The sequence below is a fragment of the Cnephaeus nilssonii genome (assembly GCF_951640355.1).
Source record: "Cnephaeus nilssonii genome assembly, chromosome: 13".
Lineage (NCBI taxonomy): Eukaryota > Metazoa > Chordata > Mammalia > Chiroptera > Vespertilionidae > Cnephaeus > Cnephaeus nilssonii.
The window spans coordinates 18,040,239-18,064,344 of NC_137084.1; the positions used below are offsets into that span (position 1 = coordinate 18,040,239).

Consider the following 24,106-nt stretch of genomic DNA (forward strand, 5'->3'; position numbering starts at 1 on the left):
ATGTTTGACCAATATAGCAGGCTAATTTTTAAGTTGATAATTTTGTATGGCCTGTGAATGATGTGATAAATACCCAAATGGCCCTTGGCAGAAAAAGGGTTCCCCACCCCTGACTTACTAGTAGATGGACCTTTGATTCTCGTGGTGTGGATACCTAAAGATTATGCAGAGATACAGAAGCTGGGAATTCAAGCTAGAGGGCTGTCAACTAAAGTATATTTGAACACTAACTAAATGGACAACGTATTTGTTTTATTTTCAGGATCTGAAGCTTGTTGGAATTAGTCAACCTAAATATGCAGCTGAACTGGCTGAGAATAGAGGGAAGAACCGCTATAATAATGTTCTGCCTTGTAAGTTGTTTTTTCCCACATGGTCTTCCTTTTTTTTCTGTCCTTGGCCGTCGCTGCTCTAGCAGTAGAGGGGAGGGGAATCAAAATACCAACTAGCCACTTCCATAACTGTTCATTAGTCACCTACTGTGTGCTAAGCATTGTATTTTGGCATCTTCCATTGAATCCAGTCCTCACGACACCTTATAAAATAAATAGTGGAATATTTATTTTGCAGATGAGGAAAATGAGGCACAGAGTAGCTAAATGACTTGTGGCAGGACCAGGCTTGGGTGAGGTCTGTCTGTTAAAAAAAAAAAAATCACCTTCTGATTTCAGAGGTGAAAGGAGAAGGATAGAGAGATAGAAACATCGGTGAGAGAGAAACATCATTGATCGGCTGCCTCCTGCACGCCCCCTACTGGGGATCAAGCCTGCAACCCAGGCATGTGCCCTGACAGGGAACGGGTCCTGTGACCTCTTGGTTCCTGGGTGGATGCTCAATCACTGAGCCATACCGGCTGGGCTATAGGGTGGTTTTGAGAAAAAGGTAAATTGCTGAGGGTGTTACCTGGCTCGTGGCTCTCACCCAAGGTGCTCACAGTGGTGGCTTGTGTCGTCTGAGAAGGCGGGGTGGCCTGGTTGAGAGCTGGGGCCCTGGTGCCAGGCTGCCTGGATTCAATCCTTGATTCTGCCACTGACTGCCACATAGCCCCTCCGTGCCACAGTGACACAGGGTGACTGTGAGGATTAAATGTGGCCGCATGTGTAAATGCCACCCTGTGTTCTCCCAAGGGGTGACAGGGCCCCTGTGCTATCTTGTACCTCTTTTTCCTCTCTGGTAATTCTCTCTCCTCAAATATTTGCTTCTCACGAGGACCTTTTTCCCTCTTAAATCCGCAGATGATATTTCCCGTGTCAGACTTTCAGTCCAGACCCATTCAGCCGACGACTACATCAATGCCAACTACATGCCTGTAAGTGGGGAGAGGTTCTCAGAGCACTGGCTTGTTGGGGTGATGACCTTCGGAGCTCCCCTTTCTGTTCCTTTGACATTGAATATGTGTGGCTTTTGGTTTCTAGGGCTACCATTCCAAGAAAGATTTCATTGCCACACAAGGACCTTTACCCAACACTTTGAAAGATTTTTGGCGTATGGTTTGGGAGAAAAATGTATATGCCATTGTCATGCTGACCAAATGTGTTGAACAGGGAAGGGTAAGCATCTTTTAAAATTTATATATTAATAAATTATTAATTCTTTTTTTTTTTTTTACTGTGGTGGAAGGTTAAGTATCTTAAACACCATTTGTCTTTTTAATTTTTTTCATTTGTCTTTAAAAACACACACACACTTCACCAAACATGAGCACCTCTATTCTTAGAAACTTGTTTTCTGTCTTTATAATTCTCCAAGTGAAAAGTTAAAAAAAAAATCTTATTTAAAATAACATAAAACTACAGAGTGAAAAAAAATCTTTAAAAATCTATTTTATCATTACCTCCGTTTGTGGACACATAATAGTCTCTGTTCATTAAGTCACTGCTGCTGGAGTTGGTTAAGACCAGGAGGTGGGTAGATGTCCCAGGCCTGGAACAAGATGCTGCTGCTCACGGCCCAGCTCCACCCTCCAGCTCTGTGGCTGGGTGCAGGCATCATGTCTCTAAGCAACCAGCTTTGTCTGTGAGACGGTACTCGACAACCTGGTGATTTTCAAACGTGGTTTTTAGCACTGAAAACTTTTCTTGATGCAGAATCTCAGACTTTCCCCCAGATATGTCTCAGCAGTCTCTCTCCCTGGTGATGGCCTGGAATCCTTTGGCCGTTTCCATTAAAGAGAAGATTTCTGCTGGTACTAAAACCCCATGTTTCCATAAATGGGCCTGAGGAGAATTGGAAAACATGCTGAACTCAGGAATTCTGTGCCTGAGGAATGGGACCTAATGTTGCTCTGTGAATCTTTTCCTGTAGGTTTTTTACTTGAAGATTAGGATAGGACTCAGGCCCCTAGACCAGTGCTTCTGAAACTTGAACGTACATCAGAATCACCTGGAGGGACGTCCCACCTTTGGAGTTTCTCATTCAGAGGGTCTGTGGGGCCCCAAGAATTGCATTCGGACAGTTCCCAGGGGCTGATGCTTCTGTTGCTCCAGCATGTCTGCTTTGAGTAGCACTGTGCTAGGGGATGGTGGGACCTGCCATCATTTCTTTTTTCTTTTTCTTTATTTTTATTGATTTCAGAGAGAGGGAGAGGGAGTAGAGAAACATCACTGATGAGAGAGAATCATCGATCGGCTGTCTCCTGCACACCCCACAGTAGGGATTGAACCTGCAACCTGTGCCCTGACGGGGAATTGAACTGTGACCTTCTGGTTCATAGGTCCACACTCAACCACTGAGCCATGCTGGCCGGGCAGACACCATTTCTTTTAATGTTCTTTTCTTCCCTTTCATAGAGCAAATATTTTTCCAGCCCAAGATTGTGTAAGGTCCTGTGGCAGGGGCTGGGCATGGAAGAAGGAAAGGTAGCAAAGAACAATGAGAGATGATTCCCATCTTCTTGTGATACAGAAGGTAGGGCTTTGCACCCCCTTCTGGTATCAGGAGAACAGCCCATTAATGCGCATAAGAGAACATAGATTATGAATGTACATGAACGTTATGGGCTGTTCAGCCCTGGGTTTCACAATGGAACATTCTTATAAATATCTGTTAGACAAACAAAAGTGATGTATTTAACTGAACAAATACCATGAGGATGACTTTAGATGGGCCCTCGTTCATCTTGGGTCAGGGGAAGTAGATGATACTGATTCTGGGTGAAAGGGGAAGGGAGTCAGACTACAGTATTTTCTGCACAAGATGCTCCATATATGTTATTTCTTTCCTAAAATGCCCTGTGAGGTATTATCAGTATTTTATAGATGGGAAACTGAGGCTCAGGGAGCTTAAGAACTTGCCCACAAAGTGGCAACAAAAATCCAGCTGGTTAAGAGCTGGAGCTGGAAGTCAACTCCATGTCCGTGTATGTTCAAGTTCTGTGTTCTTTCTTGGAGCAGTGGTCTAAAAACTGGAATCTTAGGAAAAATGCAGGTTCCATGCCTGGGTTGGAGTTTCTGGAGGTGGGACCCAGGCATCGGTTTTTAAAGCAAAACAGATCTCCCAGGTCAGTCAATCCGGTAACCAACCAGGTTTGGAAACCACCAGCTGTAGAGCATACCTTAGAAAGTTGAGTATGTGTGTGTGTGTGTGTGTGTGTGTGTGTGTGTGTGTGTGTATTGTTGTTTGCCAAATGGGGTTGCAGATATTCTTGGAGAGCAGTCGTTTCTTTTCTTTTTAAAATTTATCTTTATTGTTGAAAGTATTACATATGTTCCCTCCCCCCACCCCATTGACACCTTCTAGCCCGCTCCTACCCCTTGCCCAAGGTCTTCACCACCTTAGAAGAGCAGTTGTTTTTTGATTTTTTTTTTTCTGTTCACATTTGCTCACCAATTTATAGGATCCAAGATCCTAAAATGATTTCATCCGATCCTCGTTACTGGCGTCTATATTTGTATGGCACTTAGTGTGTCTATGGCGTATTGGGCACAGATCTCATTTCTTCCAGCTGCACATGGTTCTGGGTCAATCAGAGTTTAGTTCAGGGAACAGTCGTGGAGGGGCTGCTGTGGGGGCCACAGGGCACTGGGTGGGACTGTGTCCCCTGAGAAGTTACAGCTGCTGCTTAGCGCTAACTCAGTTTTCATGCAGAAATGAGTGCTCAGTGTTGGCCAGATCTGATTTTTTTTTAAGAGAAGCCAGAAATCTGGATTTCTAATGAGAAATATTTCAATTTTAAAAGAGTTGGCAACAGTTGTAAATTAACACACACACACAATTTTAAGAGTCAAACAGAACCCAACTAGAGGACTTAGTCCCTGATGCCAGTTGTCAATATCTGGTCTCACTTGAGAGGCTTCAGTGATAACAGATGGTGTGATGTCAGTCTTTGTATAAAAATGCACTTGTAGCCCTGGCCGGGTCGCTCAGTTGGTTAGAGCACCATTCCAATGCGCCAAAGTTGGGTGTTTGATCTCTGGTCCCGGCACATACAAGAATCAACTAATGAATGCATAAATAAGTGGAGCAACAAATTGATGTTTCTGTCTCTGTCTCTCTCAAATCAATAAATAAAATATTTAAAGAATGCACTTTTGTTCTAGACCAAATGTGAGGAGTACTGGCCTTCCAAGCAGGCCAAGGACTATGGGGACATAACTGTGGCAATGACATCCGAAATTGTTCTTCCAGAATGGACCATCAGAGACTTCATAGTGAAAAATGTAAGTAGTAGGTCAAGATGGCTAGGTCTCCCCTAAAATGACCATATATTAATTTTAGGGGTGATACGTTTTAGGTTAATATTAACCAATCTTTTCTATGCCTTCAAAAAATGTTTTTGCTTTCTTCTTTACAGAATAAAACAATTCATATCTATACACACTATAAAGCAACCCTTTAGCTTTACTTTCTTAAGAAGCATTTCATGTTATTCTTAAGCAAAATGGACCTTAATGGCTCAGCATCTATAGCTCCTTTCTTTCCACTTGCTGACTTGCTTGTAGAGTTTTTGTTACAAACCAAGGCCCTTTTGCATTAGTAGGAACTGTGACATCAGGAACAGCCATTTCCTGTCGGACAGTTTCATTAATAGGATTCCCAAGCATGTACACAAGGCTTCCTTAACCCCTCAAAATTATGAAAACAAATCCAATAAATTGTGTAGGCACTTTAGGAAGTCAGTTTATGTGTCTTTTCTCTTTGGTTAAGGGTGCTTAAAAATGGAAGCAGTGTCAGGAAGCGACATTAGCTTCTGATGGGCATGTGAATGGGCATACTCCTTTGTGATTTATTATCCAGGGCATAAAAATTTCCCCTTGGTCTGGTGGTTCCAAGTGTTAGAATCTATTCCAAAGAATCAATATAAAATATAGGAGAAGGCTTGTTATCCATAAAAATGAATCTCAGCATTATTTGTAATGGGAGGGGGGTTTGGAAACCATGCAAATATCTAGCTTTTGGAGAATGGAGAACTAAACTATAGGTTATCTAGTCATTGTGTCATTATTCAGCTATTAGTAATGATAGCTATGTAGACTGGATAATTGCCATGAACATAATTAAGTAAACATGCTAGGAGACAAAATTTTATGCATATTATGAATAATACATGAAAGAAAAGCCTGCAAGTGGATTCAGTGGTATTGAATTTTATGGGGTGGGGGTTAGGTACTAATGTTCGAGAATTATCCTTGAAGATTTCCATAAGTCATGGATGCAGTGTGTCATGTTAAGTATTAACTCTTTACTAATTGCTGTTTCTCAAAGGCTCTGGCCTTAGCTAATATTTTAATTCCTTTCGGGGACATGCTGTCCAAACTCTTATCATGCACTTGTGTTGTCTGCATAAATAATGCAATTTATAATAATGGAGAATTCTTTAAAATGTCACGCATATTTCTATAGATTTCGCCCATTTAAAATGGACTGGCTTATCCTTGGTTGCTTTTACCCTTGTGGAAGAGAATTGTGGGTGGAATTATTCACATCATTTAAAAATTACTGTTATTATTATTATTATTTTTTGTTAACTAAACTTCAGATTTTATTTGGATTTCACATTTTTCTACTAAAGCCCTTTCCTGTTCCAGGACCCAATCTAGGATACCACATAGCATTTAGTAAAATATTTACTTTTTAATCACAGAAAATGCACATGTATATTTTTGTTTTTAGAAGTGGAAACGTAACAGGTAGAGTGAAACGTTTCTTTTGACTGTCACCCCTCACCTGGGCTCCTTTGCCTCCCTGTAGAAATAATATTGACAAGTCCGACTTCCCTCTTTCTTTCTCTCCTCTTCCCTGTCAAGGCTGGCTTTCTTTGGGTGAATACTTTTGGTTAAGTTTGTGAATGTTACATATGTGTGTGATGGGACTTCACAGAACTCTCTCCCTTGTTTCTGCCTTGCTTCCTTACTGTTTTACACACTTTGAAGAATGTGAATGCACTGTGTTTATAATGTATATGCATTTTTAAAAAAGCCTCCAAGGTAGCTGTCATAAAGGAGATGGCAATGCCTGCAGTCCAGATGTAGGCACACACAGTGCAGTCCAGATGTGGACACACACAGGTGCGGCCAGTGCCTGGCTGTGGGCCTAATGAGGACGGTTGAATCAGGGACAGGAATGGCCCAGCCTGGGTGGAGTTCTGATCAGCAATGTCCATGCTCCCATCCTGGTAGGAAACCCGTCTGTGTAATAACTAACTTGTAACAGGGTTCACTTGCTATTGTCTGTCTGCTGTTGATATAGATTTTTTTTTTTGGGGGGGGGATGTGGGAGGTCTTTTCTCAAGTGCCTACAATTCTAAATATTTACGTGGTGCTTGCTACTTGCCTACCATGTTCTTAAATTCTCCGGAGACGTGAATTACGAGACAGTTCTTGCCCTGAAGGCACCCGGTATCTCAGCGGGATTCGATACATTTATTTTAGGTCAGTGACATTCCCAGGTGGGCTCAGGGATGGGCTCTACGAAGCGCTAAGGAGCTGTGGGTGTGCATGTGAGCACGCTATAGGCAGGGAGCTGTGGTGGGAAAGGGAAGAGGTCTGAACCCGAATTCAGAGGGTGAGGGACTTCTACCACCTATGCCGAGTGTTGGGGACATCACTTTACTTCTTCGAACTTTTGCTCCCTTGTCTTTAAAGGCGGATAATAAACCCTCCGGCTTGGGTATGTTATGAGGAATTGATGAGTACATTGAAGTTTGTGTAAGCACTTTATTAGCTGTTGCACCAAAATAAAATTCTAATTTCTAGTTGTAACCACTCCTGGTGAAAGCCACCTTTCAGCCATTTGGTGCAGTTCAGCATTCAGGTACTGCTTCGTTTCACAGCCTTTCTGATGTTGCCAGGCAGCTTTTCTCTTGGGATCTATTCTCTAGTTACTTCTTCTTTTTAAAAAATATATGTTTTTATTGATTTTTAGAGAGAGAGGAAGGGGGAGAGAGAACGAAACATCGAGGTGAGAGAGAAACACTCGTTGGCTGCCTCCCATACACGCCCTGTCTGAGGACTGAACGTGCAACTTGAGCATATGCCCTGACCAGGAATTGAACTGGGACCCATTGGTACACGGGGCAACACTCAAGCAACTGAGCCACACTGGCCAGAGCTAACCTCTTATTTCTTTTCTTGGCTTTTAGAAACAGACAAGTGACAACCACCCTCTGCGACAATTCCACTTTACGTCCTGGCCTGACCACGGGGTTCCCGACACCACGGACCTGCTCATCAACTTCCGGTATCTTGTCCGTGACTACATGAAGCAGAGTCCTCCCGGATCGCCAATTCTGGTGCATTGCAGGTAGGCAGGTGGCGCTTCACCCGAGACAGACTTCAAAGGCAATTATAAGTACGAAACGCTTTTGAAAAGCAAGGTCTAGATTGAATGCAGTAGGCATTTACAGATTCAGGTAAGGTTTGGAGACGGGGCCACAACTTAGTCCCTAAACCCTGGGACAGGGAATGGCGAACTATAGCTTGTGGGCCAGATCTGGTAGGTTGCCTGTATTTTTTTAAAACTATAATGTATTTAAACATATTTCTTTTTTTATAATATTTTCTTATAAAATATTTCAATCTTACAAAAATATAGAGAAGAGTAACAATTTATAAAGCATACCACGAGACCACATGTGTTTCTTTTTGTTAATAATACATTCTAGATATAAAGTCTCCACCTACCAGTCTCCTATCCCAGGTGAATGTCGTCCTAAAGTTCACGTGCATTATTCCCTTGCATGCTTTTATGTTTTATTGCATATGTATATATCTCTCTGGTTTCATATAGCTTTAAACTTTTACCAGATTTTATTGTGTATACATCATTCTGCAACCTGCTTTCTTCATTCAGCACGTTGGTTTGTTATTTAACAATATCGAAACACATAATTCTAGTTTGTTTTACTTATTCACTTAAACTATTATTTTGACATACAAAAAACTGAACATCATTTAATATATACGATTTGACAAGTTTGGGGATAAGTATATATATATATATATATATATATATATATATATATATCCTATATAATAAAAGAGTAATATGCAAATCGACTGAATGGCAGAACGACCAGTCGCTATGACGCACACTGACTACCTACCAGGGGGCAGACGCTCAATGCAGGAGCTGCCCCCTGGTGGTCAGTCGGGTGGTAAGGAGCGAGGAGTCCCAGACTGCAAAAGCCCTGGCTGCAAGAGGGATGTCTGACTGCCAGCTCAGGCCTAAGGGGAACGGGCCTAAGCCAACAGGTGGATATCCCCCAAGGAGTCCCAGATTGCGAGAGGGCGCAGGCTGGGCTGAGGGATCAGCCCCAGTGCACGAATCTCGTGCACCGGGCCTCTAGTATATATATATATATATATATATATATATATATATATATATTCCCATGACACTGTTACCACAATCTGTTTTTCTGCCTATTTTTGTGAAGTTGTCCTAGGCCACAGCCGTGCTCATTTGTTTGCATATTGTCTGTAGTTACTGTCATGCCACAAGCCACAACGGCAGAAAGAGGCCACTGGCTTGCACAGCCGAGGATAGTTACTGTCTGGCCCTTTGCAGAAGAAGTTTGCCACCCCCTCCTCTAGAACAATGACATGAGCTTTAAAGCGAATCGGTGAACTTAAGACAGAAGAAAGGAGGAGCTGTGTTGCCCCCTGGGAAATAAATTGATGAAACTTGCCATCCTAGCTTATGGTGGCAACTTGACTGGGCCTAGTATCCAAGAAGCGCTAGCAAGGTGGTTTTTTTTTTTTTAATATATTTTTATTGATTTCAGAGAGAAAGGGAGAGGGAGAGAGAGACAGAAACATCAATAATGAGAGAGAATTATTGATCGACTGCCTCCTGCACATCCCACACTGGGAGTCAAGCCTGCAACCCTGACTGGGAATCAAATTATGATCTCCTGGTTCATAAGTCGATGCTCAACCACGGAGCCACACCAGCTGGGCTAGCAAGGTGTTTTATATGTGGCATTTGACTCTAAAGGAACTCTAGGATTTGGGCCGCTGTCCCAAGCCGGTGCATTCTGATGTGTTGAGGTTTCAGTAGAGCAAACGTTCAATGATCGAGGGCTCTGCCCTCGCAGTCTGGTCATGGAGGAGAGCACACACCTGCACAGGGCAGGGGCAGCTGTCAGCAGAGGTCACCCACGGAGACGTGCTTGTTCCCTTCCCTTCTAGTGCGGGCGTCGGAAGGACGGGCACTTTCATCGCCATTGATCGTCTCATCTATCAGATAGAGAATGAGTACTCCGTGGACGTGTACGGGATTGTGTATGACCTTCGCATGCACAGGCCTTTAATGGTGCAAACAGAGGTGAGGCCAACATCTGTTGGACAATCCACCCTTCCTGTCTGTTCGTGTCACGCACTCGTGTTAAACTGTTTCACCCTTCCAGATCTTTCTGGCTCCTGGCCGTGATGTAACACTCGATTTCTTTAAGATCCTTAACTGACATGGGCTTGAACTACCCGATACAGTGACCCATGGTACTGATATCACTGATGGCGCCACAGCCCCAGACAGGATCCTTACCTGCTGCCACCGACTCACCCGATAATCTCAGCAGGTCCCTGAACTTTGTCTTTCGGATTTAACACTCATAAAATTGGCCTTTTCGCTCTTTGTTTCTTATTTAAAAAAAAAAAATGTTTTTATTGATTTCAGAGAGAGGAAGGGAGAGGGAGAGAGAGATAGAAACATCAATGACGACAGAGAATCAATGATCGGCTGCCCCCTGCATGCTCCCTACTGGGGATCGGGCCTGCAACCTGGGCATGTGCCCTTGACCAGAATCGAACCGTGACCTCCTGGTTCGTAGGTTGATGCTCAACCACTGAGCCACACCAGCTGGGCTCGCTCTTTGTTTCTAAGAAGCTCCTCTGACCATCCTTAAAATAAGCTAGTGAAACAGACTTATCAAATATTAATAATATGAAATAGCGTAATGCTGCTTTACGCGTGAATATAGCCATGTATCCCAGCCTTGTGCCGGTTAAACAACAGCAGGTCCGTAGCTGTGGGAGGATGGTGGGCAACTGAGACAGTGGATGCTTGGTAGCCACGGTGCCACCGTGTAGCCCTGTTAGACTGGCTGTCCCTGAAATGTTCCCGGCAAGCCTTTCCAGGCATGTTCTCACACATATATTGGGAAGTGGCCCTTCTCGAAGCTGCAGGGTGAATTGCCTCGACCAGGATGAGAGTAGCATGTTCATTTTGTATCGGGCTGTCGCCGTGAATATGTGCCCTGTTTTTGAGTCCAGCAGGGAATGTTCTAGAGGCCTGGGTACACGGCGTGCTTTGGGGTGAGCAATGTGGTTGTGGTGGAAAGTGTGGAATTGCCCTCCTGTGTTGGTTGGAAAAGACATTTTCTTTTTTTTTTTTTGCTATAATTACGTAGAGTAGCGGTTCTCCATCTTTTTTCCTCCTTTGAGAGAAACAGAAATCTTATACCTGCTTACAAATGATTTTCAGGTCCCTTTTAAAATTAAAAAAAATAATATTAACTTAACTGAAAATAATATTACAATGAAAAGATCTGACGATACAGCATTATATAGGGTACATTTTTCTCTTTTACTTTTTTCTTCCCCACCCACACTCCCTGGAAGTAGCCAATGTTTACAGCTTGTGTGTATCTTCATAGGCTTCTTGATGTACAGCTGCAGAAAAACACATGTACGCGCGCGCGCGCACACACACACACACACACGACCTGGAGTATTTTTAAAAAATGAAACTTTTATTTTATATATGATACTGCCCTGCAATTTATTTCCTCTTACAGCATCATGGATATTTTTCCATGTTGGCATATACCTCTTCTTCCTCTTTTTTAAAAAAATATATTTTATTGATTTTCCACAGAGAGGAAGGGAGAGGGATAGAGAGCCAGAAATATCGATGAGAGAGAAACATCGACCAGCTGCCTCCTGCACACCCCTCACCGGGGATGTGCCCGCAACCAATGTACATGCCCTTGACCGGAATCAAACCTGGGACCTTTCAGTCCGCAGACCGACGCTCTATCCACTGAGCCAAACCGGTTTCAGCTCTTCTTCCTCTTTTAATGGATACTACAGATCTGATATGCTGCCTACAGGTGGTCCCCCCCCCCCCAACTCTACCCCGATCATCCCCCTTAACCCCACCTTCTCTGTTGAGAATCACAGTCTATTCCTTATTCTGCACATCCTTACTAGCCAAGAAAACATTTTAGAAATTTTTATGATGTGAATGTACGTGTGCATTACCACTGCCACATCCTTCCTTTGCCCTTCCCCACGATTCTGGTATTTCTCCTTGGATATGGCACTGACACATGACGATGAGAAGGTGGGGCTGTCAGGGGCTGTGGGTTGGGGCATATTCCTGGTTACCGGTGGGATGAGTTCACTTTTCTTTCCTTGATAAGCATGGAAAACCAGAAAAAGTGAGCATGTTTGTTTGTTTTTCAAAACAGATTTATTTTTTAAAGACTATTTTATATGATCCACAGTGAAAGCCAGGATCGTGTTGGGTTGGCTATATTTTAAGTGTCAGAGGTCTGTTTTTACTACTGAATCTTGGAATCTTGCTGAGGGGAGGTCTGGGGAGTCTGCCCCTCTGACTGAGACTCACTGATGGTGAGATTCTTGCTCTCTGGGGTTGCAGGTTTCACTAGAAAGTGATTACCCCTGGACGCGTTAACCTGAAGTATTCGCTGTGGGGCGGGTGGGGTTGGGGAGTGGGAATCAGTTTGAAAATAAGGGTGGATGCTAATCTCCGGGACCTGTGCTCACTTGCTTCCTTCTCTTTCCCTTGTCTAACAGGACCAGTATGTTTTCCTCAATCAGTGCGTTTTGGATATTATCCGATCCCACAGAGACTCAAAAGTGGATCTCATCTACCAGAACACAACTGCAATGACAATCTACGAAAACATCGCCCCCGTGACCACGTTTGGACAAACCAATGGTTATATCGCCTGATTCCAAAGGAAAATCTCTCTGGAGTTAATGAGGCCACCACACCCACAGCAAAGAAAGGCGCCCGATGTCTAATATCTCAATTCTTTGATCTGTTTTGTTAGAACTAACTGAGGGTGTGAAGCTGCCCACGTAACACACGACAGATGAAAAGTTAGGGCTGTTGGGGGCTGTGGATGGGTGGTGAGCCAGTCAGCTGCATCCTGGTCCCCGGTGGGATGAGTTCACTCTTTTCCCTTGAGAATGATGGAAAACCAGGAAACGTGAGCTGTGATTCTTTTTCAAAACAGATTTTTTTTTTAAAACAAAACAAAACAAAACTATTTTATATGATCCACATGGGAAAGCCAGGATTGTGTTGGGTTGAATATATTTTAAGTATCAGAGGTCTATTTTTACCTACTGAATCTCGGGATCTCGCTGATGGAAGATGCAGAACTGTGGACCATGATCACGCAGGGAGGGGCAGGCGGCGCCTCTCCAGCCTGGGTTTTCTATTTGAACATGTGCCTTTTCTGAATTATGCTTCCACAGGCAGAACTCAGAAGATTTCTCTATTTTTGTATTGAATCTCATAATTGGACTCTGCAGAATATTTAAACGGTAGTTTAGTATCAGAGGTTCAGCCTTCTCGGTAACATTCCTATTCTTGATTAGAGGAGGCCCCTCCCCCACTACCCCCTCTCGTTTTATGTTCTATTCTTTCTTCCCCTTCTCCCCCCTGCCCCCCCCCCCAGTTCCCCACAGATGTGTGTGTTCAGCCCACTGGTTGAGTGAGAGTGGAATTTGGGGTGGGGGTGGGTAGGGAAGCAAAGGAAACCCTACAGTGATGGACTCTCCTTTTCTAGTCCCTGTTTTGTCCTTTTTTCCCCTCATTTCGTATTTGGTAAGAAGGATTATTTAAAGGTGCAATATGTGACTAGTGATTCCTGATGCTCTAGGTTCTTAGCAACGTTTTACTCAGGTTGGCATTTTGTGTGTGTGTGTGTGTGTGTGTGTGTGTGTGTGTAAATGCGTGGCAATCTGTGAACACTTCAGTGTGAAAACAGTGTCAAATTAATTCCTCCTCCTTCGAAGTCCACTGGCTTTAGTCTGTCTGCGGTGACACATATTGATATCTACTGTATATATATATAGATACTAAACTCTCAAAAACAGTCATTCCTTTGAATTGAGGTGTACAAAGTTTGAATTTGTATCAAGATGTAATTATTATTTTTAAAACCTCTTTTCACTATACTGCTGCTGTAATTACTTTGATTTAAAAAAAATGTAGATTAACTTTTTTTTTTTCCTTCAGGTGTGTATCCACCAAGAATTTCAGAATTTATGTGGGTTAATTTTATTGGTACATAATCTGTAAACTTCTCAAGGCATTAACATGAAAGGATGTGTTTCTTTTTATTTTATATCGTGGCTCAGGTTCTATTGTGAAGAAGTTGTGAGTGTATCCTCCGATCGGCAACGAAGTATATACAAGGTCTTATGAAGGAATGTCCGACCCCCGAAAGCCCGTGGCCCTTGGCCACAGCCATGAGTCCTGCTGTAACCTTAGGATGAATGTGTCCTATTGAAGATGGGAGCGGGGTCCTCTCCGGGGTCCCTGCTCCCTGTGGGCCCGTGGGAGCCCTTCTCCCGACCCTGCCTCGCTCCTCAGCTCACCGGCACTTTGATAACTGGACGTGTGACTGGGTGTTTGGGGTCAGGAAGGGTGAACCACGACGTACTGATACCCTTGATTCATTTCAGAGGTCAGTGCTGTACGCCTGTTGTCCCCTTTCCCTTTGAGGTACCGAAAGAATGAAAAGGAGAGGTGGTGATGTCTCGTTTTGGGGAGACCCTTACTTCCCAAACAGAAATTGCACTTTTTGCTGAATCCTTTGCTGTCTTTGGTAGTAAGCAGTTCATTCAATGTCAGACCCTTCGAGGAATGGGTTGGCCCGGCCAGGTCGGGCCCTCTGGACCCCACTTCCGAGGGGCCTTTGGCTGTGTCGGTCTGAATCAAGGAAACCACACGGTTGTGGGGTGTGGGGTGCACCCGGGTTTGGGCCGATTGCTTCCTAACCTTCACACTGGTCTGGCCCGCAATGCATGCAGATCTCAGAGTCCCATAGCTTCCGTCAGAGGTGCCGGCTGAGGCAGCAGCTCTGTGGCCACACCCCTCCCCGCTCCAATTTGTCAGGAAACCTTTGTGATGGGTCTGATCGGGGTGTCACATCCCAGGGAGATGCTGTGCCCCGCCCTGCCCTGCCCCTATCACTGCCATGGAGACATCTGAGAAAAGGGCTTGCCTCTCACAATCCCTTTAAAATGAATGAAAGCAACAATAATTATAACCATATTGTATAGAAACTAAAAAAAACAACCAGAAACCCTCTCCCTTCCACCTGGCGTGGGCTTGGGAGCTGGCCAGCAGCCCCACGTGCCACTCCCGGACGTCATTCCCAGCCCCAGAGGAAGGCCTGGGCCGGAGAGGCCTGGACTCCAAGCGGCAGGTCACACGGAGGTCACCACGCCTCTCTGCATCCTGAAGACACTGTGGACGGGGCGAGTGGGGCGGCGAGAGTATTTATAGCACAGGGACCACAAAGGGAAGATTCATGTGTAACTGTGAAGGACGTAGGGGCTGGGAGATGGTCACAGGAAAGAGGAAGGTGCTTTTGAGCTCTTGCCCCAAACCCTCCCAGGAACAAATAACTGGAGTTGGAGGGACTGTGGAGAGGGTGGGATTGCCCTGCATTAGTAGTTGAGTTACATACAGAAACACAGCCAGGGTGGGGTGAGTGGTCCTTGGCTTGGGGGATTTGGGTCATTGGCTCTCTTCTCCAAGCAAAGATGTTTTGCCTCCAAAGTTCAATCGAGAGGCAATGGCATCTGGGGTGTGTTCTCTGTGAGCGTGTAGTGACAGCTAGAGGTGGCCTCCTTGGCTCCCCTGGATTTGGGCTTCGTCAAGTTAGAGGCTCCGGGGTGGGGGTGGGGGCCACTCTGCAGCTGATTCACGTTTGCTTTCCACGTAGATGAAAAAGCCTGGTCCGCTTTTGGAATGATTGTTCGCGCTTACTGAGCTAAACAAGCCTTGGTGACTGATGTTGATTTGCCTCCGAAGTCCCAAGTCCTGCGTTTTCAGACTGTCCAAAGCAGCCGAGCGTTCAACATACTGTAGCTTTTTTTTTTTTTTTTTTACCTCCTGTGGGGCACATAAGGGTAGGATGTGTTGATGTAGACTCTAAAACTGTAATTTTCTTGTAACTATTTTGGAATGATGCATATTTCTAATGTTTGTTATACTTGTACAGAGTATTGCTGTTGGTTGCTTTTCTTTGTTTTTTAAGGAAAAAATGGCCTGAAATTTTTTTTTTTTTTTTAAGACTTACAAATACCAAATATAAAAAAATGTCAACACGTTATGCCTTTGTTTGTTTCTTTCCCTCCTCCTTACTTGGTGTCTGCACTGTTTCATTTCCCACTCAGCTTACTGCCCTACATTCAATGGGGGCGTCCTCGACAAAAACACGCTTCCCTGTGGGACTTTCCACATCCCATTAGTTTGCTGGGGCAGCCATAACAAGGTGCCACAGACTGGGGGGTGGGTGAAAGGGCTGAGGCAGCAGACATTTATTTCTCACGGTGCTGGAGGCGAGAAGTCCAAGATGAAGGTGTTGGCAGGGCTCGTTCCTTTCGTGGCTTGTAGATGGCCATCTCCCTTTGTCCTCACGTGGTCATCCCTCTGTGTGTGTCTGTGTCCCATTCTCCCCTTCTTATAAAGACATCAGTCATAGTGGGTTAGAGCCCACCCTTGTTCCCTAATTTTACCTGTATTACCTCTTGAAAGTCCCTGTCTCCAAATACATTCACATACATAGGTACTTGGGGAGACACAATTCAGCCCAAATCACACATCCAGGGCGATGAAGGGAAAAGGAGGCTTGGGAGAACTGAGTGTGCTTCTGAGAGGTGGCTGTGTGTGCTCTCAGAGGGTCCCCACCCCGGTTTTAGGGGGTTGGCTGTGGATGGATTTGGGGAATCCCAGAATTGCTGGGATATGTGGCAACTGGGGTAGTTTCTATTTCATCCCTTTCTGTTATGCTTGATGCAAACACTAAGCAGACAAAAGATGACTTTGTTTTGAGATCTCTCGTTCCTCGTGCCTGAGCCAAGTTAATCCATTCAACAGTGATACACCAAGTATCTACCATGCACCAGCCACTGAGGGTATCCATGGCAACACCACGGACAGAAGTCCTGGCCCTCATGTGGCGTATGTTCTGATCAGAGGAGTCAGACAAACAGCATGCACATAAAATCTTTAGTGTGTTAGATGGTGAAGATATAGAGAAAAAGAGCATTTCACTCCCTGATGCAACTTGTCATTGTCACACGACAAGGAAAGCGCTCTGCACGTTCCCCATGTGTTCTCCACACAAGCCCGGCTTTGGGGGAAATGAAAGCGAGACGGTGGACAGACACGGTGCACACTTCTCAGGCCGGTCGGGGAGACAACGGTGACGGCAGCAGACGTCCTGCCCGTGGGAGGGGGCAGGCCGAGGGACGGGCCAGGTGCGAGTGGTGCCAATGGAAAGTGAACGCTGTGACATGCCAGAGGGGGTGAAGGGAACAGGTATCAGGGATCCCAGAAGCACTGAGTCGGGTGGCATTCGAGCTGAATCGGAAGCAGAGTTTCAGCAGGAGGATAAAGAGGGCGGGGGAGGCGTGGGGTGTGGAAGTGCATGCGTGGCGAGGAGCACGGTGAGGCTTCCCGGCGACGGGGATATGAGCGTGCAGGACGGGGTCAGGGGAGGTGGTGGCGGATGACCCTGAAAGGTAAAAGCTCTAGGACGGTATGCGTGGGTGAGACTGTCTCACCTTAAAAATACTGGACCAGGTATGTGTGTATGTAATGTGTGTATGTACAGACATACACACATATACATGTAAACACACACACACACACACACACACACACACACACAATTTCACCTTAACTATTTTCTTTGGCTGGAAACTGCACGGTAGTCACAGGGGTGGCCCTGACAGGATGAAGGAAGGGCTAGTTAATGGGAGTAAAGGAGATACTTGACCTCAGAAAACAGGGTGCACTGAGCACTCTCAGTGGGAGACGTGTCTCCTGGGCCTTTAGGTCCCCATGAGGTTCTCAGCAGATCAGGCAGGGTGGTCCCTCAGGCCTTTTGAGGACACCCCCGGCCCCACAACACTCCCTTTCTTTTTCTCTCTCTCTCCTATCCTCCTCATCTCGTCCAACCATATGGAGACTATGGCTAAATGCTAGCTTGCTTGCCAAGGGCAAAATAACTAGTAACAGTTCCAGTACATTCCTGAGTTGTTCACTGTGACATAGTGGGTGAAACAAGGCCAGTGTGCCAGGCATGGCACGCTTTAGTATGTCGGGGTCTGCCTGAGATCCGTCGCTATAATCCATTTCCTGATTAGGCAAAAAGCTCCGATCTGGAGCATTTCACAATGGAATTATTCCAGACCTAATTGCTCCCCTGGCTGAGGACAGAAAGTGTTTTGCTTTGAGAAAGATGCTTCTAGGTGTCTGGGTGTATGCAGAACAGCGCGGGTCCAAAATTTGGAGGCCCGAACCTTACTAAGTTCTATGCCCAGGATGACTGAGTGGCAATCACAGAACCTTCCCACGTTGGACAAGCACCAGGTGGCAGAGAGCTGAGGGCTGTCCCGGGCCTTGGGAGCGCAGTGCCTGTGGCTCGTGGGACACAGTTGGCCCTTGAACAACTCGGGTTTGAACTGCAGGGTCCGCTTCTAGGCGGATTTAAAAAAATAATAAGTACAGTCAACCCTTGATATGGGCAGGTTTCGCACCCGTGGATTCATCCAACCGCAACAGTATTTTCTCATTCGTAGCCTCAGATTCGCAACCGCAGATTCACAACCGCAGATTCGCCACCGCGGATCGAAAGTGCTGTTTTCAATGCGCGGTTGGTTGAATCCGGGACTGCGAAGCGTCCACGGGCTGATGTGGGCGCCCCTAACCCCGGCGTCCTTGGTGGGTCCACAGCCCCTCTGCCTGAGCAGAGCTGGGCGTCCTCCTGTTCAAGCCCAGGGAGGTGAGAGGCCCCGGCTGCGGTGGAGGCCCTTTCCCAGGGAGGGGTCCTCAGCCTGACCCCACCTGGCCATCAGCCTTCCATGGGGAGTTTCCTACGTCAGACCCGCCCCTCAGCAGAGTAAGTTCACTAAGAAAAACGATGACAGTTAGTTTTTTTTTGCACAAATGAATGTGGTTATGATTTTGATGCTGCAATATGCAGAGAAACTCAACATATTGCCTGGAGCACCCGATAAGGGGTAGCTATCCATTGATAAACTTACGTTTTATTGATCGTCTACTCGTGGGCGGGCAGTGGGCCCGGGGGATGTGCTTTTGTGAAGAAAACAGGCTTGGTCACTGCCTTTGTGGAATTTAAGAGAGAAAAGCAATTTGTGGAACTACAGGTAGAGAATAGTCCCTTAAAAATTAGTTAAGTGCCTAGAAGACAAGAACAACTCCAGAATCATGTGTATTGGTGGGTTAGGACTGGCTTTCGTTTTTATTTTTACTTGCCTAAATTTTCTGATTTCTCCCAATGAATATGGAGTACTTGTTAACAATAATTAATGGAAACGTAAGCATTTTTTCCTCATGACTCAATGTACTTCAAAATATATTTGTCATGTTTTACAAAGTTTTTTTTTAATTAAAAATACATTTTTATTTATTTCAGAGAGGAAGGGAGAGGGAGAGAGAGAGGAACATCAATGATGAGAGAGAATCATTGATCGGCTGCCTACTGCATGCGCCCCCCCCCCCCCACACCCCCTCAATGGGGATGGAGCCCCAAACCTGGGCAGCCCGGAATCGAACCGTGACCTCCTGGTTCATAGGTCCACACTCACCCACTGAGCCACGCCCGTCCGGCTACAAAGTTCTTTAAAATGAATGTGAACCCAAAGCTGTTGCTGGCAGCCTGTGCAGGTGAAGTTTTTGGACGGTAGATTCTGTGCTGTCAGGTGGAAGGAATCAAGGGCCTACCTTCTCGTTCCTGGCTGAGCGTGGGGAGCAGGAGGAGGAGGCAGGGAGAATAGAAATTTAAGCTCTGCTCCCCAAAGTTCTAACAGCCCTCCCATCCCTATGGGACTGGTTGTGGGAGATCCCTGGGACCTCTGAGGAAAAACATGAGACCCTAACCCTTACCAGTTATATCCTGTGGAGGTCACTTTCCTGTGGCCAGGTAAGGTCTTCAGACCGTATTTGAGCAGCGCCGGCTGGGGCAGCAGGTTTGGATGCGGCCACGAGGTGGCGCCAGAGGACTGAGTTGAGGAAGCAATCCCTGATTAGACTGTAAGAGGGCAACGGAGGAAATTGGGCTGGAAAGGGAACCAGGGAGTTGATGCCTAAAAATGAACAACAACAGGGAGATGGAAGTGTCCTTGACAGCAGTCAGTAGTTTTCCCCTCTTATGTTCATGGTTAAAAAATTAGGAAATTTAGGTAAGAAAAAGAAGGAAAAAAATCTGTGTGGCCTCCAGCTAAAAAGATGGCTCTGAGTAGTGGTCCCCTCCCACATGTACCAGGGTTGGTCTGTGTGACCAACAGAACAGAGCTGAAGTGGTGATGTGTTACTTCTGAGATTAGGTTGTAAAGGACTCTGCAGCCTCTCTCTTGGTCTTTCTCTTTCTCTCATGAGCAGCCATGACAGGACCGTGTGGTCAGGAGCTGAACTTTCTGCCAATAGCCAAGTGATTTTGGAAGCAGATTCTCTAACCCCAGTCAAGCCTTCATAGGACTGCAGATCCCCATCCTCACCTGCAACAGCTTGACTGCAACCCCCAGGAGACCTTGAGCCAGAACTGCCCAGCTGAGCCACTCCCAGATTCCTGATGCTTAGGACCTGCTTTAGGCTTTAGAGACAGATGGACCTGGTTTGTGTCCTAGCTGACCACCTACTAGCTGTGTTACTGAAGACCACTCTACCTCCTTGAGCCTCTAGTTCTTTGTCTGTAAAATGAGAATAATAATAGCATTCACTCACAGCTTTAAATGAGATAATGTATACAAAATTCAAGATTAACCGCTAGCTGCTGCTTTATATAGGTAGAGGCAGGAGTAAATGTCTTAGTTCTGAGAAGTTAACTGAGTAGCCTTCTTTTTTATTTTTATTTTTAAGTATTCATCACTGAGGATCGAGCCCACAACCCAGCAATGTGCCCTTGACCAGAATCGAACCTGGAACCTTTCATTTTGCAGGCTGATGCTCTATCCACTGAGCCAAACCGGCTACAGCCTGAGTCGTCTTCTTAATAATGCAGATGCAGTGAGTGTAGGGACCTTAGTATGCCTTTCCTGAGACAGAGCGAAAAGTGCCTCTCCTCTTGGTCTGCACAATTTTCATACAGAGCAGGGGGCTTTCTGGGAAGGGAAGGGCCGAGGCCTCCTAACTTTTGGTCTGTGAGATTTGCAATCAAGAGAACCTGTTTTGGTGGTTCAGGGTGACATTGGCCACGATCCATCAACATAAAAGAATATGAAAAGAGCCAAGAGGGAGCCCACCATCAGGGAAAGGGGGCCCAGTGTTGGTGATACAGTTTCAGCATTGGGGTGTGTGGGGAGGCTTGATTTGTTGCAGCATGTGCCTGGGGATAGAAGCCCCTCTGGATCTGGCTGACCTGGACCATTGTGTTTTTGGGAGCAGTAGCTGAGCATGTGAAGGTGAACAAAGAGAACTATGACCTTGGAGCTCATGTATGATGGAGTCTAACCTGCAGTAGTGGGTAGTCCACCCATGCCCATCATATTATGCAGAACCAATCAGATGGCAATGGCCAAAGACAAGGCATGGTTTTGGAAGACCTTGGTCCTTTGCACTATTCCTCATGTTTCTTGGATGATTTGGTGTGGAGATAGGATTCAACATTATGTGAGAGCTAATAGACTTCCCTATTTAAGGCGTGTGTGACTCAAGCCATTAGCTGGGCAGATAAAAGATATGATTTAATTTGTACTTTCCAAGATGGTGAAATAAATTGTATGATTTGGGTAAACTAACTGTCATCAAAGCAAGCAACCCCCAGATCTCAGTGGCTTCATATCTATGTCACAGTTTAATGTGGCTGGCACCATTCAAGGACCTAAGCCGATACAGGTTCCACCACTGTTAACCCACACTCTCAAGGTCACCCAGAGTGTCACCATCCAGCTAGCAGATGAGGGGGAGAAAGTGTAAGACAATGTGTGGGAGGTTTCTGTGGGCTGGGTTTGGAAATGACATATATCACGTTCATGCACATTCTATTGGTAGGAAAATAGCATTACACTGTGTACCCAGGAAGAAGAGGAGAGCTGTGGATATTGGTGAACACTGTGTTCTTTGCCACATTGGTTAGCCCAATGGATTACGTGCTTAGCACAGCACCTGGCACATAGCAGGGATTTTGTAAATGGTTGTATCCTCCTCCCTTCTAGAGCCACCTCCCTTCCAGAGCCACCTGCCTACGGAAGAAGTAGACAGGAAAGAATAACCTTTATTTTTTTTTGCATTGACATGCAACCCAGCTGCTTCTAAGTGTCTTCTTTTATGGATGTAATGGGTGTGCTGGGAGATGTTGTGTCTTGGTTTTGGTCCACAATGTGGTTATAGGAGGAGGAACTGCAAGCTGTTGTTCCTCAGTGACTTGCACATTTAGTGGGGATGAGTTCTTGAAGCTTCCAATCATGTCTTTAATTGCTTACCTGAAGCTCCTGGGAATCTCAAGGAGGTGAAAGACATTCTCCTTTAGCCCCGAAGAACCCCTAAGGGATGGCAGTAATTTACTCCTTTGCAAACTTTACCTAACTCTCTGTCTCAACTCCTTAGAGTATAATTAGTTGCCAAAGTTTGACATTGTGCCATAAAGCCTGGATGTGGGCCACAGAAACAGGAGGACTCATTGAAGCCACAGATCAGAGAACTAATTGGCTCTTTTCTTCCCTTGATGATCATTGTAGCAGCAGAGAACTTTTTCTACTAAACGCAAAGAGGCCATTGTCTGAGTTGTAAAGGCCTAGTGGAAAAAACTGAGAACATATGGATTTGATGAACAAGTTACTTTTTTTTTTTTACATCTATAGTATTATGCATATTGTTTTTCTACTTGCTTTTTTAAACATAATAATATATTTTGTATCTCTTTCAACATCAGTATATGTACATGCACCCATTTGTATTAGTCAGCTCAGGTTGCCATAACAAAATGCCATATAGACTGGGTAGCTTAAACACCAGGAATTTGTTCCTCATAGTTCTGGAAGCTGGAAGAGAGAAACAATTCAACTGGTGAACTCACATGATTCATATTATTGTCCCTCTTTAATCGTCCTTCTGTGGTCCCAATGTGTTTGCCCACTACTTCTGTGACCTCCATCCCTTATTCAAGCTTGCCTGCCCTGGCACTTCTGTGGAGGTGGTTATTGTGTTGGCCAACAGTGGATTAATCTGTGTCCTTTCCTTCCTCTTGTTGGTGTCCTCTTATATAATCATCCTTGTCCACTCGAGGAACCTCTCTGCAGAGGGGAGGTTCAAAACCCTCTCCACCTGTGTCTCTCACACCACGGTGGTCCTCTTGTGCTTTTGACCTGCCATCTTCTTCTACATGCGGCCCCCTTCACCTTCATTGAGGACAAACTGGTGGTCATGTTCTACATGATCGTCACCCCCATGCTGAACCCCATTATCTACACCCTCAGAAAAGCAGAGGTGAAATCATCATGAGGAGGTTGTAGGGCAAGAAAGTGAATTCAGGAGTAGAATAAAAATGAAAACATGAAAAAAGTAGCATGTTCAGGGTGACTAAATATGCATTCTGATTTTAGTCCACTATGAGGAATAGAGGAAAAATTATTCATATTTTTTTGTATCTTAGATGAACCCCTTATACACTATGGTGTCAATCATAGCCCTTTCATAGCTATCTGTACTTTGTAGAATGTTGAAAAGTGAGCTGCATTCCTTCTTTTCTTCAATGGTTCATAGTGCTAAGTGCTTAGACTTCAGGGAGGGAATTACCCTGACTGGAAACTCACCCTGTCAAACAATGAGTTTTCAATCTAGTCATCTGCCTTTCCCACTTCTCTTCTTTCTTGGATTTACTTGCTCGAGAAAGGGATGTAGGTACAGGTGTTAGATGAGGAATTGTGCCTGGGCATGTCTTCAATGTATTAACCAAGCCTGCCTGTGTCAGATTGAATTATTGGCCCTAGTTCTTTACTCCTTCTTGCATCTGTGCCCTTTTTTCCTTGAAACTTTGCATTTCTTCCAAGAAGAGGTGGCATGTGTTTTTCTGTTCCTTGATTTTGGCATCAGTTGACTTGCTCTGGCTATAGGAATGTGTGTGGAAATGACAATGGGCAAGTTGGGGGACTAGATCTTAAGAGACCTTGGGTATTTTGCTTGCTTCTTGTATGTCTGTTACCATCACAAGATGATGGGGAGAAGCCACACCACAGCCTTGGCTGCAGAATGGCATGAAGGGAGCAGAACATCTCCTCTTGACCCACCAAACCACAGCCCAAGGCAGAGCTGCCCCAGCTGCCCTGCAACCCCAGGCGTAGGAGAATCCATGTTCAGGGGGGCGTGTTACTGAAGATTTGTGGTTATTTGTCACTTAGCACAAACTTATTATTATTATTGAACTAGCAAA

General features: G+C 45.3%; 1 protein-coding gene across 1 annotated transcript in view; it reads left to right on the plus strand.

Annotated features, from left to right (window-relative positions):
• PTPRJ (protein tyrosine phosphatase receptor type J) overlaps positions 1 to 15,819 on the plus strand; it is a 141,044-nt gene extending 125,225 nt beyond the window's left edge. The window contains exons 18-24 of the mRNA XM_079788601.1: positions 263 to 353; positions 1,236 to 1,309; positions 1,416 to 1,550; positions 4,539 to 4,658; positions 7,580 to 7,740; positions 9,630 to 9,765; positions 12,261 to 15,819. Of these exons, the coding sequence (XP_079644727.1) occupies positions 263 to 353; positions 1,236 to 1,309; positions 1,416 to 1,550; positions 4,539 to 4,658; positions 7,580 to 7,740; positions 9,630 to 9,765; positions 12,261 to 12,419 (876 nt within the window). The 3' untranslated portion in view covers positions 12,420 to 15,819. The remainder of the gene's footprint in view (positions 1 to 262; positions 354 to 1,235; positions 1,310 to 1,415; positions 1,551 to 4,538; positions 4,659 to 7,579; positions 7,741 to 9,629; positions 9,766 to 12,260) is intronic.
• Positions 15,820 to 24,106: the final 8,287 nt, after the last annotated feature.